Source organism: Podarcis vaucheri (genome assembly GCF_965113315.1).
Source record: "Podarcis vaucheri genome assembly, chromosome: 6".
Lineage (NCBI taxonomy): Eukaryota > Metazoa > Chordata > Lepidosauria > Squamata > Lacertidae > Podarcis > Podarcis vaucheri.
In genome coordinates, this window is record NC_138764.1 from 79,838,418 (window position 1) to 79,853,566 (window position 15,149).

General features: G+C 41.3%; 2 protein-coding genes across 16 annotated transcripts in view; one reads left to right on the forward strand and one right to left on the reverse strand.

Annotated features, from left to right (window-relative positions):
- Positions 1-13,170, forward strand: part of SGK2 (serum/glucocorticoid regulated kinase 2) — a 34,633-nt gene extending 21,463 nt beyond the window's left edge. For all 9 annotated transcript variants that reach the window (XM_082226260.1, XM_082226262.1, XM_082226264.1 and 6 more), the window contains 10 exons: positions 609-666; positions 1,458-1,541; positions 2,729-2,860; positions 3,763-3,875; positions 4,639-4,675; positions 4,849-4,935; positions 6,913-7,008; positions 7,954-8,109; positions 9,873-9,962; positions 11,039-13,170. In XM_082226260.1, coding sequence (XP_082082386.1) covers positions 609-666; positions 1,458-1,541; positions 2,729-2,860; positions 3,763-3,875; positions 4,639-4,675; positions 4,849-4,935; positions 6,913-7,008; positions 7,954-8,109; positions 9,873-9,962; positions 11,039-11,191 — 1,006 coding nt within the window. In that variant the 3' untranslated portion in view covers positions 11,192-13,170. The remainder of the gene's footprint in view (positions 1-608; positions 667-1,457; positions 1,542-2,728; positions 2,861-3,762; positions 3,876-4,638; positions 4,676-4,848; positions 4,936-6,912; positions 7,009-7,953; positions 8,110-9,872; positions 9,963-11,038) is intronic.
- Positions 1-15,149, reverse strand: part of LOC309534148 (uncharacterized protein) — a 344,509-nt gene that overhangs the window by 251,737 nt on the left and 77,623 nt on the right. The gene's annotated exons all lie outside the window — the stretch shown is intronic.

Here is a 15,149-nt window from a genome sequence, read left to right on the forward strand (position 1 = left end):
TTAGCTCCCAGCTCCCACCAGCTGCCAGCCAGCCTGGCAAATTTTCAGGGTTGATGGGAGTTGGAGTCCAACCACATCTGGAGGGTCACAGATTCCTCAGCCCTGGTACTCAAGTTTGGAAGCAAAGAGGGCTTCAGGTTTGTGTATACAGATAATCCCTAATACAATAGCCATTAACCCAAATATCCTTTCTTTCATTTCCATGTGAGAGATTATTTTACTGTGTTTGTATTTGAACCTTTTGCTCCTATTTTCTGCTTGGTTTTCCAAAATATGTACCTTAAGCTACAACAATGCACTAGTTGAACTCTTAGCCAAGCAATCACCCAAGAGAATAGCAGGTTATCTGGTTATGAAGAGTTGAATGTCTGTAAGAATGGTAGTGGTAGTCAGCTGATGTTTACTCAGAATAGACCTATTGAAATTAATGAACATGACTAAGCTGGGTCCTTTAATCTCCACTCTGAATAAACCTTGGCTGACTACCATCCCGTGTCTTTATCTGCCAGGACAGAATGACAGAATTGAGGAAAGGTTGCGGTGGGGAGAACCTAGCTGACTGAAGAAAAGAGCTTTGTGTGTTTTACTCTGTTTCCTTTTTCTAACAGTGCCAAGCCAACAGATTTTGACTTCCTAAAGATAATTGGCAAAGGTAGCTTTGGAAAAGTAAGTGGCCTAGTTTGCAAGAATTTTATTTATTTACTTTTATTACTGTGTCAATGACACGTGGCAACCATCATCCCATTTCTTTTCCTACTTTGCTTTCATGCGCATGGCTTCTGGTGCTTTTGAACTGGTGCCCTAAATTCTAGCATTTGTACCCACAATGTGATTCTTCCCCTCCCCATTTGTTATTGCTATTCCTGCTCTTTAGTCTGCCGCTCCCTTTTGCCATCTTAAAGTAAGGAGCTAGAATGCAATCTGGAGAACAGATCCTTCAAGGGACTCAGGGTTCTGAACCTAGTCCCCATCTTTATCTTCTCAACCATCCTGTTAAGTGACCATTATGGCTTGGCAGGCATTTGAACTAGAACTCCCTAAGTCTTAGCCTGACATGCTCTCTCACAGCATCTCAGTGGTACCTTTAAAGGGCCCATTTTAATAATGAAAGTCGTATTAAGAAGTTTCAATGCCATTCTCTTTTCAATTTTACTTTTGTGCCTAAGGTAGGGAGCAGTTACTGTGTGCAATGGATTAATTAGTGATAAGCTGCTGCTGCTGCTCTTGATTATTGGAAATCCAAAATATGTTCACCCCAACACCAACACCAAATTGTTCCTAGGAATGGGGCCTGCTGATTGGCATAATGGAGGAAGCAAAGTCTCCCTGCCCTGTACATTGTGCAGCTGCCAACTTGGCATACCACTGTAATGTGAACATAAAACACTGACCAATTAGTTAAGGACATGAAAGCTGGACACTTCTTTTACCCCCTCGGTTTTTCAATTCCACTTCAGGTCCTTTTGGCAAAACGCAAATCTGATGGGAGGTTCTATGCTGTGAAAGTTCTGCAGAAGAAATCTATTCTCAAGAAGAAAGAGGTATCATTTCAAAGGAATCTACTTGCACTTTCAACAAATGAGTTTTATTACTCTCTCCCTATGCTCTGTATATCGTGCCCCCCTCTCTGTGTGTGCGTGAGAGATTCTATCTGTGTCTATATCTGCAGGAGCACAACTCTTAATAGCTCTTCAGGTGAATAATTTCTGGGCTTTGAAAGCTATTTTATACTTGCCATCTCCCTGGAGTCAGCTACATTCTTTAAAAAAAAAAAAAAAGTGTTTAAGATGCATTATAACACTGTGACACTAGATGGCTCTGTGGAGTTCTGTCTTTCAGCAACGTTATTTCTCATTACGAGGTTTACAATGCGTTACAATGTGTTTTCCTGAAACTTTTTTGCTTGTGTCTAGATCCAGCCTCTATCCTAACCCAAAAACATGGTCTGCCATTGGTGAACTGCATCACATTGGTCTGAGGGCCAAACTGCACACAACACTAAATGTGTCCCTTGTAGATGAATGAATTGTTCTTCTTTCTTTCTTTTACTCTATAAATTGCACTTGTGGGGGTCTCAGGGATGGAAAAAGAATCCATTTCAAATGGGTTTATACACAGAAATTTGGCAGTCACAACCTGACTGTGCTTCATTGAGCTTCTGCTTATGTCTGAGCACCCATGCATTTATTTTTCTTTTTAAAGCCTGACTAATTATATGCAAAATTATGCATACATTATACTTGTAATATGCATGAGAGTCAGCCCTTGTAGTATAATGAGCATTTTCATACAGTTGTATGCATTGTTGTATGTATGTATAAATAATGCAAATAATATACGAGAATATTTTGCATTTTTGTTGGAGCCAGCAAAACAACCCCCTCTCTTCTTGTTGAGATCAAAGAGTAAGGTGGGAATTAGAAAAATAAAATTGGTGTATAGAAGCTGAACATCAAGATTTTCAGAAAATCCCATCCATGGCTCCAATTAGGACCCCAGCTCTCGCTTGGGGGGAGGGAGGGGCTGTAACCATTTCCTCCCATGCCAGAGATCCATTTAAAATTCCTCCTTCCCTTGAAGTTGCTGTTAGGCTTTGCTAAAGACATTTATGCATATGTGTGTGACTGTAGTGAATTTAATTTTGAAACGAAACAAAACTTGATCTGTGAACTTAGCCCTTCCTCCCTCCCTCTCTTTCTCTCTCTCTCTCTGTTTCGGTTCTTCATAGCAAAATCACATAATGGCAGAACGCAATGTGCTCCTGAAGAATGTGAAACATCCTTTCCTTGTGGGGCTCCACTATTCCTTCCAGACCAAAGAGAAACTATACTTTGTACTGGACTATGTAAATGGAGGAGAGGTGAGTGAGTGTCAGTTTTTTGCATCACACAGAGCATTGGGTTCGGTCAGTGCTATCATTCTGGGCTTCACCTTCAACGTGAATAGGTGCAATATTAAAAGTCTTCTGAATGATTTGGCATATGTTCAGTTCTAGTTATCATATTTAATACGCTGTACCCCTGTGGTCTTCAACTTTTTCAAACTTAGGACTACTTACTTATTCATTCATTTAGACCATTTGTACACCACTCTTCAGCCAAAATATCTCCCAAAGCATCTTACAAACAATCAAAATAAGGCAGTCCCTGCCGGCAGGCTTACAATCTTAACAAAACATGACAGACAAGGGAAAAGGGACAGTGAGGGATGTTAGAGAATTCCAACGAAAATGGAAACAGGTGGAGAAATTGCTTGTGGTCACTTACTCATCCCGTATCAGGAATGGAAATTGGTCTACTGAATGTGATCGATATTTATTGTTGTTCTTGCAAATGATACATCACTGATTGCATTCTTTCTCTCCCCCCCCCCATTTGCACTGAAATGAATGATGTAGAACAACATAATGACAACATAATGTATGTAATCAATTACGTAATTTATATAAGCTACGTAATTTCCCCAGCCCAGTGCATCCAGATGTCTTGTACCACATCTCTGATGGGAAGAGTTGTGGTTCAAAACATTTGGAGGTCACCAGCTTGCTGTGTTCCTGAAATAGCCGAGGAATAGGGCACCGGGCTGAATACTGAATACTTGGTATTCCATGAGTGTGGAATAATGAAGCTGTTTTTTTCTGAGGAAAGTGTGTCAAATCCAAAACCCTGTTATAAGCAACCTGTTAAGTCTCTTGATTCAGGCATAGAGGTACTTACGGAATAAGTTTTCTCCAGCCTCAAATTCTCCCATCTTGGTTCATAGCTCTTCTTCCATTTGCAAAGAGAACGTTGCTTCTGTGAACCTCGAGCCCGATTCTATGCAGCTGAAATGGCCAGTGCGGTGGGCTACCTCCATTCACTGAACATCATCTACCGGTACAGTATTTTTGCAATAACAGCAGGTAGCTTTAGTAAGATATATTAAGAAGCAATTTCAATAATGCTGCTGCTGCTGTGATACATTAAGGTTGGAGTGTTTCCCCCCCCCCCCCCCAGAATAGTGTTGCCTTTAAAGAAGATAAAATTTTAACTCTTCTTTTTATTAAAAAAAAAATAGTTTGGAATGTCAACTTCCCCACCCCACCAGCTCGGCCACTAAAAAGTTGATGAACTAGATTAGTAGCGGTCAAGAGGCAATCCTCCATATCACTAACCATTCCCTGTTTCTCCTAATGTGTTTCTTTCCCACCCCAGAGCCACTTAACAGGTGGGTGGGAAACCTATACCCCTCCTGTTGTTGGACTACAGCTCCCATTATTCCTGGCAACTGGCCATGTTGGCATGGGCTGATGGGAGCTGGAGTCTTACACAGCAGTGCAATTTTCCATCACTTTTTTTATCGGCCCCTTCAAGGTTAGAAGAGTAGCAGGATGTCTGCACTAAAAAGTGTGGCATAATGACCAAACATTGTGCCAATGAACAGATGATCTAGAAACGCTAGAAAATAAAGCAAGTGTATAAGAGAACTGATTTCATTGGTATGTGAAAGGTAACACTGGAGACTTTTTGGAATCTGCAAGATGTAATTCTTTTAACAGATACATCTAAGCACTTGAAGCTGGAGAGGATTCCCTGAAATCCCACCAGATTTTAATCACCATATTCCCACCTCCCTTATTCTCTTTCCTCCTTTCTTTAGGGACTTGAAACCTGAAAATATTCTCTTGGATTGTCAGGTATGTATTTATGGATTCTTGCACATTACTGTGTGATCTACTTCAGTTGTTATTTGTTGGTAGGAAAAGTTTTGTAATTATACTGGGACAACCAAGTCAAATAGGAATGCAAAAGTGGCAAAATATGGAATACAGCTTCCTAAGGAGCTCAGTATTTCTCCTTTTTCTTTTAGGGCCATGTTGTACTGACTGATTTTGGACTTTGCAAAGAAGGAATGGAGCCAGAGGAAACAACATCTACTTTCTGCGGCACCCCAGAGGTATGATTATGAAAACACGTCTATGTGTTTCAATAGGTGATTTTGTCTCTGCTTTGACTTTTCCAAGGAACTGAGCACCACCACTGAGAATGGACTGTGCCAGCTGAGTAGGCTTTTTAGTCCTGTAGGCTTACACAGAGTAGCCCCTACTGATGTTGTTGTGCCATGACACACAATGCAATTCTCTAAATCTGGGATCACGAAACTAGTGGTCATGGGCATTGTGGTACTATCAGACACCCCTTGGTGCCTGCCAAAGCCCTCTGCCCCTCTCAAGTTGTGATTTATTTATTTTTTAATTGAGGTTAGGTGTTCGTTGTTTTTTTCTTTTTTAGAATAAGTGGTAGTAGGATTGATGGAAAATGAAATGCAAGCAACAGCCAGATACCCATGCTCTTATGGGACCCATATGGAGATGCATTGCCTGTTTTCTGCTTGCCCATTTGTTTTGCCTGATTTTTGTGTGGGGGGTGTTGCAGGATGTTTTGACTGCTTTGGTTTTTCGGGGGTTGGCTGTTCGTTGGAAGGTGCTTTTTGTTTGGGGGTTGCTGCCTGTTTTTTTTTAAAATCTGTGTTTGTTTTGGAGTGTGGGTAGATGTTTTGCTTATTGTTTGCCCTTTTTCCATATGTGAAATGGGTATTCTGTGGTGCCCATGACACTTACTTACATTTCTTAATGTGCTTCCTGGCCCCCAAAAGTTGAAGATGTTATGTACTGAAGTTCTCACCCTGGGCCAGCAGGGGGATACTGTAGCTAGTTTTCACTCAGGTCCACATATGCAAATGAGGGATTGAAAGTGATGTTCAGTGATTGGATAGTTACAGAAAGTGGTTACTGTGTCGTTGTAGTGGAGCTCTATATAAGCAGGCTGGCTGAACCCTTCAGTTTAGTTCTATTCTGGCCTGTGAATAAACAAGAGCTGTTTGAAGAATCGCTGTGTCATCTGATATGTTCACCCACAACTTAACAGAGGACATCTGCTCTAAATCTAAAACAAACAACATTCAAAGTACTGAATCTGAAGCTGCAAATTGGTCCCCTTCTCTTCTCTGCCAGTTGTGTGAACTCTGTAGGGACAGTGAACATCATGAGCTGAAGTAACTCATAATTCTGTTAGGAGGAGCTGAAAGTGTCAAAACTATGAATTAAGGCCTGAATTGGAGGTGTGAGGCTATGCTCCCATTTAAAACATGCTGGGTAATCTTTTAACAAGCCACAGCAAAAACAAAAAAGGGTTGTTCAACTTAACTTGAAACTGGATGGGTTGAATTTCTCCTATCCTTTTTCCTCCCTACCCCCTACTCCAGTAAGAATTTAGAAGCACTAATCTTTATAACAGGGGTAGGGAACTTGTGGCCCTACAAATGTTTTTGGCCTCCCATCAAACCCAGCCAGCGTGGCCAATGGACAGGGATGGTGGGAGTTGTATGTTTTCATTTGAAAACACGAGGCAACAGTCTGTCACATAAAGAAGCTTGAATCCTCCAGATGTTGCTGGGCTACCAATCAAGGATACATATGTGACGCTGTGGTCTAAACCACTGAGCCTCTTGGGCTTGCTGATTGGAAGGTCGGCGGTTCAAATCCCTGTGATGGGGTGAGCTCCTGTTGCTCTGTCCCAGCACCTGCCAACCTAGCAGTTCAAAAGCACCTCAGTGCAAGTAGATAAATAGGTACCGCTGCGGCGGGAAGGTAAACGGCGTTTCCGTGTGCTCTGGCTTCCGTCACGATGTCCCATTGTGCCAGAAGCAGTTTAGTCCTGCTGGCAACATGACCCGGAAAGCTGTCTGTGGATAAACACTGCCTCCTTTGGTCTGAAAGCGAGATGAGCGCCGCAACCCCATAGATGCCTTTGACTCAACTTAAACATCAAGGGGTCCTCTACCTTTTTCACCTTACCTATGTGGCTTCTGGAAAATTACTGGGATACTTCGTGGTGGTGTGCTCTGTTTTTAAATCTTCTTGTCCTTTCACAGTATTTGGCTCCAGAAGTGCTGAAGAAACAGCCCTATGACAGAACTGTAGACTGGTGGTGCCTTGGAGCTGTTCTCTACGAAATGTTGTTTGGTTTGGTGAGCTTTCAAAAACTGACGTTGCTTTTGCAGGCAACAGTTCAAGTGCTGAAAGTGGTTTGAAAGAGAATCCTAAGCTGTGGGCAAGCCGATTTAGACCACAGGCAACAGTGGGACAAACGGCTTTTACAGGTGGTTTGGAGCAACAGAAAAAGCTGTCATCCTGTTTAACCAGATGCAAAAAGCAGAGGTGTTTATACCCATTTACAATGATCCCTCATTCAAGCCACTTTCAGCTCTCTGGGAAGAAGTCCCATTCCACCCCACCCCCGGCCTCTTTAATAATGCTATAATCCAGAGACATTCAACGAAGCTGAATGTTGGGGAGACACAGGAAGCACAGAAACAACAAAGTTTGAATATGGAATTTGTTACCACAAGGTGTGGCGATGGTCACCAACTTGGACAGCTTGAAAAGGGACTTAGACAAATTCACAGGCTTCTGATGGCTACTGGTTATGGTGGCTACATTGCCTCCAGTATCAGATGCAATATGTTGTTGTTGTTTAGTTGTATCCGACTCTTCGTGACCCCACAGGTGCAATATGCCTGCCTCTAACTACCAGTTGCTGAGAATCACACGTGAGAGAGGCTATTGCAATTATGTCATCCTTGCAAGCTTCCCTTAGGCACTTGTGGGAACAGAACATTGGACTTTGATCCAGCAGAAGTTTGTCATATGCTAACTGCAGAGCAAGCTGTGGACTGCATGCTTAGTCATTGCTAAGCAACTGAGGATTTATCTGAAACATTCCACAGTAGTATATGAAACAAAAATTTAAGAAGCACTATCCCCTCCGTTTCCTAGCTTTCCTGTTGAACTGTAGAAAAAAAAAAAACTAGCATGAATTTGATGTCTCTGCAATATTGCAATGCATGCTTATGCAACTTGACTTTTCTCCTTCTTCTTCTTCTTCTCCTCCCCTCCCACTTCTCTCCTTTCAGCCTCCGTTTTACAGCCGGGATGTGTCTCAGATGTATGATAATATTCTGCACAAGCCACTTCAGATTCAAGGAACCAAGACCATAGCAGCTTGCGATATCCTGCAAGGACTTCTCCATAAAGATCAGAAGAAGAGGCTGGGAGCCAAGACAGACTTTGTACGTTTAGAGCGCTAGTCACCATTACTCATTCCTTGTTTTCACTAAGAATTTCATCCTTCCCCGAGAGAGCAATATTTTAACACCTGTTGAAACATCTGCAGCCTCCCATTTTCTGTGTCAGTTATTGGCTGATCTGCACTGTCCCCTGTCATCTTTGCTGCTCTCTTGTCAGGTTGTCTCCACATCCTTCATTTTTGTCCTTCTGCCTTGCATTGATTGCAAAAGCCCTAAGATGTGACCATGTCATTTCTATGTTTTAGGGGACTAGAGACTCTGCTGCGGCTGTGTAATCAATGTTTCATATTAGCAGCTAGCACTGGGTGAATCTGTCAGTCTTGGTTTCTCTCAATTTTTCATTTTCCGTCATTAAATTCAGTCTTTCACATCAGTTTACATAAAAAAGGCATCATGAAAATTAATTGGCATTTTAGCATGAATTTCTCCCAACACATTTGTATGGAATTTCTCCTAATATTTTTGCAAACCAAAATGCATTTTGCATCTTGTTTTCCTTAATATATGCATTTTTATGCACGCTTTGCCCTAGTAGATGCATATTTTGCACACATTCTTTGACTGGAGAACTGCACTGCAAAATTTGTAGAAGTGCGAATTCTTTGGGTGCATTGGAAAGGGTGAATGAAATAGGTTCACCTTTAAATGTGAACTGAACTGAAATTCTTTTCACATTCCTTTTCCCATTCCTGTTAGCAGCAGTGATAATAACTCCAAGGATAATAACTCCTCCAGACTGGTATTTTTTTTAAATGTGGATGTATTCTGCAACATGCCATGGGCACAATAACAGTACTTTAGTGGTGGATTTATACAGACTCATTCACATATCATTCTGCTATATTAGTTGTTTTGCAGTGTTCCTCCAATGTTACCCTATTATTGCTATCTGGAAGGGCACTATTGCACTTCGGTGCAACAAAAGTGGGACCAAAAACATGGGGACATTTTATACCACAGCAGGTATTTATGAGATATGCACTGATTGAAAATGAAGCAATGAGTGGTATTCAACTAAGTTTTACTTACAGCAGACTCACTGAAATGAGTGAACATGGCTAAGTTATGCCCAGTAATTTCAGTGGGTTTACTCTGAGTAAAAACTGAAATAGCTGAAAACCACCCAGTATGTACACACCAAAGCTTTTGAAAGCAGGACCACGTATAACTGCCCTGATACCATCATGAGCACAAATCATCATGAATGCACCATAAAAAGGATGTCTGGGGAAACCCCAGGATGAGTAGAAGCAGTATGGGGATAAGATCAGAGTAGGCAACACATTCAGTACAGAGGGCTACTGCTAACTTTCATAGTTAGCAGTATTTAATTGGCTGCTAGTGATCGCTTTCCTTGCATACTATGATACTTGAAAATATGTCGACATTTTCGTATGCATTTCTTGCTTTGCCCACATTGCAGCTTGGTTTTGTATGTCTGTGCTGCTGCTTTCTCTTGATTAATGTACTGTTTTGGGAAATTATATGCATGCAAATACATATTGCTGACTGTGTTTACAGAAAGTTGTGTTCACCTGAGCTCTACAGAAGGGAAATGCTTAAGAGATTTCAGATGAGCTGAGAGATGGCCATGGTGGTACTGTGTTTTTTTTTTTTTGAGGTGGGGGGGATGCATGGAAATTTAAACATACAGGTTTTTGTGAGTAGATACAAGTGAATGTGCCCAACATCTAAGTTCTAAGAATGTATGGCTTACTCTGGAGTGACATTCATTTTCTTCACAGCTTGAGATAAAGAACCACGTGTTCTTCAGTCCAATAAACTGGGACGACTTGTACAGTAAGAGGATCACACCTCCATTTGACCCTAAAGTGGTAAGTGGAAAGTTTTCTACTTCGTAATGATGAATAGAGACTGGGCATTATTTAATTTAAAGTCTTTTATCCCACTTTTCAGGAGAAAAGTCTTCTAGAGCAGCTTACAGATAGCAAGGGGGTAAGATAGTCCTTGCCATCAAGCCTGCAGCCTAAAAAGACACAAGAGGAAAATGGATGGGGCAGGAAGGTAGCAAGTTCAGGCACTGCTTCTTATTGTAATAACCAACTGGAATGGAACAAATTAGGATAGGATGAGCCAAGAGTTGCTAGTATTTTCAGTGGAGCCAATGGAGAGCCCTTGTTGTCCCATCTTCCCCTTTCCTAGAGCCTGATGGAATTCCGCAGTTGAGGGAGGATCCTGATGGAACATTAAGAAATGCTTAAAGAGATCACCTGCTCCATCTTCTTTTAGAATTTCTGGGGCAGAACCTCCACCTCTCCCCCAAGATCATACAATCCAAGGCACGGTAACTTGTGGTTCTTCAGATGTTGCTGGACTATAAATCCCACCCTCTTTGTCCATTGGCCATGCACAGTGGGGCCAGGGGGAGCCGGCATGCAACAACATCTGGAATGCCACAGGTTCCTCATGCCTGATATAACTGGTCAGGGAGTTTCCTGACTTCATAGGATTGTAGAGTTGGAGGGGATTCTGATGGCCATCTAGTCCAACCACTTGTGATGCAGGAATCGGAGCTAAGCTTGCAATATGCTGGCCCAGTCCAAGCATCATAGCCATGTGTTGGTCATTGGGGTTGCATAATATCATTTGCCTCTCAACCACGGTTGGAAATAGTATCCGGTTCTGGTTTAGAAGAGCCATAGTTTGCTCAGGCTTCACATAACATAACAATTGCCCTCGTGTCCTGTCTGTGGGCTTTCAGCAGGTATCTGGTTGGCCAAAGTGGAAAATACAATGCTGGACTTGACAGGCCTTTGGTCTGATCCAGCAGGGATCTTCCTATGTTACCATCTCCTCTCTCATTGGTAATAATAAAAAACAGTATTAGTATTGCTGTCATAAGCTGAGGCTTGCAGAATAGAGAAAAAATAACTTGCTGTTCCTTTTCAAGGCTGGTCCTGCTGATCTACGGCATTTTGACCCAGAATTTACTCAGGAAGCGGTCTCCAGCTCCATCATCCGTACCCCCGACTTTGCTACCAGTAGTTGCAGTGCAACAGATGCTTTTTTGGGATTTTCTTATGCACCAAATGATGAAGACTAAAGCAACCTATGTCAACAAGGCTTGAGAAACCCAGTTTTTGCTCTCCATTTAAACAGAGAAGAAGCCACTACCCTCTGACTAATCTTCTAACTGGAACAGAACCAAGCTTTCCTTCCATGACATATAAGACCTCATAATGTGAATGCTCCTCTAAAGGAGGAAATGCTGATTATTCTAGCTAGAATTGTTTTATTTGTACAAACTTGAACACATTTAATGATACAATCTTGTGCCAAAATTGATGTCCTCTTATGAGAATGCCGGCTAACCTCTGTTCGAATTGCCACCCAAGGTATTCTGGATAACCAGCTGTTCTGGGCTCAGTGGGTTTATAGTAGGTACACAACCTGTTCAGATATTTTGTCACCTTAGTTTGTGGTTCACCTCAATTGGGTCCATGTTCTGGCTACATACTCTTACTCTGGCTACATACTCTTAGCCAATGTAGTTCATATGTTGTTGTACTACAGTTCCCATTATCCCCAAGCTTTGGACATGCGAGCAGGGGATGATGGGAGTTGTAGTCCAACAACATTGGCTGCTACGGGGGATTCTTAGAAAAGACCTTTGGAACTATCCAGAGAATCCAGGAATCCCCTCCCCAATTCCTTGTAGCTGGTCCTTTTACAGCTTTTGCACAGAACTGTGTATTTCCAAATTGATTGCCTCTGGAGCTTTCTTTCTTTCTTTTTTTCCTTTCAGTATTATGAACCACAGGTGATGCCACCTACAATTTGCATGAGTGTTTCTTTTCACAGCTGAAAGCATTGCTCTCCAGCTAAATGGCACTGATGGGAGCAGCTCTATCGCACCACACCTGTGCTAGATATAGTGATTTGTGATTTTAACTTGGAAATGTTGATAGCACACTGCTTACATTTTTAGTAATTGTATTTATTTCCCCCTTTTATCTGGAAGGTGTGTAGTGATAAGCATCTGGTCATAACTACCTCTTTACTGCATAGATAGAGAACAGCCAATGGATTTTCTTTTTATGAAGATAAAGTAAGGAAAAAATATAGGTCTGTTTTTTAAAAAAGACCCGCCTATTAAGAACTCCTGAGCAGAGATGAATTGTACCAATGTGTGATCTTTTATTTACAAAACTGAGAGCTGGTGCAACTATAGCTGCCACAGGGAGTAGTGTCATTACCCTCATTTTATACAAAATTGTTACCTGTCCCAGGATGTTTCTATGGAACCCTTTAATCATTGATCTCTTAGTCAAAATCATTTAAAATTATATATTCTTCTTATGCTGGTAAGGGATCTTCCTACAAAACATGGATTTAAAGGTACTGGATTAAGTAACAAAGCAGGCTGATTCTGGAGATAAATTTCCCCTGCTATCAGCTAAAGGTAAAACACATCCACCCTGATGAATTATGAAGGTGGGATGTGTTGAGGTGACTAGAATGGGCTGCCAGTATACATATAAGCACAAGTGTGAATGTCATTGCCAACCTGAAATAATGCAGAATGATAATTTTTATTTTGCTGTTTAAAACAGCACAAGGATCAAGGTGCAAACTTGGGTTGTGGAGGATTCAACTGTGATAATATATACTACAGAAATAACTGCCAGTTTTGGTGCCTTTGTACCTCTTAAACACCTGCCTTTAAAAACAAAACACTATGTCCATGTTTAGCTTGAAAAGTATCCACCATCTCTGTGCATTTTTATTTTTAGACACTATGGATGTTTAGCTATGTGTTAAGAAATGTGTCTAGTGTCCAAGCTTGCTGTGGGATTTTCTTTTTGCTTGCTTGCTTGCATTTATTGTCAAGGCTATGGTGGGGGGAAATATAATAATGCTTGCATGACTGCTCCTCTTTGAGTGTTGGGGATATGCTGATATAACTCCATAATCATGTTGAAAGATCCTTGCATTTTCTCTTATGTTCTCTTCCTAACCCCAGTTTTTATTTTGTTGAATATTTAAGAGTTTAATAAATAAAATAATATATTTTAAAGCAAACTGTTGCATGACTGATAAAAAACACAGTGGGTGTTTTTTATGGTACTGTTTAGGTGGCTATGTAAAAAGTAACCATATTTTCTGCCCTTTTTAATATTTGTCCAAGATCTTAAGTACTAAATGCAAACCAGACAGTAAAGGGAACAACAAGGTTCCTTAATACTCACCATTTAACTGTGTACACATCAGCCTAGCTAAGTTACCTTTCCCTACGCTGGATTCCAACCGGATTCCAACTGGATTCACAGACTTAATATTTCTGGGAGTCTCAGCAAAGCACTTAATAAACTTTTTTGGTATTCTACAAATTGAAGCACATTGCTTGTTTTTAGTAAGCATAGTCTTGCCTTACGAATGTGACATATCTGCTTTTTCTTTAACAGTTGCAAAATAATATTTGCATCATTGTACGGAAGCAAACATCGCTTCCCTTTCAATCTTAATGCTACCCGATGAAACCCTTAGGAGCACACATCTGATAAACTGACCAATAAATAAATAAATATACAAGTAGGGAAGCAGATACTAGTGATAATCATTTGCACAGGTTAGTTGACCAGCGAAAAGCTATCCTCAGAAAGGATATTCTGGAGCTCAAAAAGTTTCCAAAAAGGGCAACCAAAATTATCAAGGGGGTGGAAGAACTCCCCTATGAGGAAAGTTTGCAGCCTTTGGGACTTTTTAGTTTAGAGAAAAATGAGGAAGAGGTGACATGATAGAAATTTATGCATGGCATGGAGAATGTGGATACAGAAAGGTTTTTCTTCCTCTTTCATACTGTACTATTGTGTACAGCCAATGAAACTGAATGTCAAGAGATTCAGGACAGCTGAAAGAAAATACTCCATGCAGTGCATACTTAAACTATAGAGCTATGATGGCTTACATATACAATTAGACCGTCATGAATCTGTCTAGCAATGTCTACTAGTGGTGGTGGAGGCAGTATGCTTCTGAACACTAGTTAATGGAAATCACAGCTTTCCCACAAGCACCTGGATGTTGGGCTAGATGGGCTACAGGCCTGAGCCAATACTAGGCTCTTCTTATTTTCTTATCCTCACCTGAAAACACACAAGGTAGTCTTGACACATGTATTGGAGAATAATTGAAATGGATTGGGATTCAATTCCCTAGCCTGCATGTTTTGCAATACAGTGGTACCTCGGGTTACAGATGCTTCAGGTTACAGACTCCGCTAACCCAGAAATAGTACCTCAGGTTAAGAACTTTGCTTCAGGATGAAAAAAGAAATCGTGCTCCGGAGGCAGCGGGAGGCCCCATTAGCTAAAGTGGTGCTTCAGGTTAAGAACGGTTTCAGGTTAAGAACGGACCTCCGGAACAAATTAAGTACTTAACCTGAGGTACCACTGTATAGCCAAGTAATGCACCCATCTTCAAATGGTCATTATTGAAATACATTAGAGAGGGGCTGCAATTCTGCACATTGACCTGAAAGCCTCTCATCCCTTGGTTCTGTCTTGCAAGCAATTGCAAACTCTCTTGGAGTGTTCTCCTCCATAGCAGGTGAGAACAAACCATACGCATCACATAAGCAGGGGTGTGTGGGTGTGTTGGAGGGGTGGGGAAGAGTGAGGGCTCAAAACGGCCATGTGTGCTAGTTTACTAAAGACAGTCCTCTGCTTGAAGAGCTGTCCGGTTTGAAGATAAAAGAGCTTTAAGGGCAGGGGCCAACAACTTTCAGCACCCGAACAACAGACTGAGCAAGCAACACAGGTCATCGTCTCCCCACGGTGGTGAGATATATTGTATTTCTCTTTAAAACACAGCAGCTATTTCTGAATTTGTACCTATACATAGTAATTAGCATGTGCCAATGTCTGCCCTTTTGTGGGTGTTGGTGGGTGTGATCCATTTCCTCTTTTTTGCAATATGTAAATAGCTGCCTTTTGTGGGAGGGAGGCTCCATTTTATTTATTTGTTGCTTATGTATTTATTGCTTGCCAGTAAACATAAAA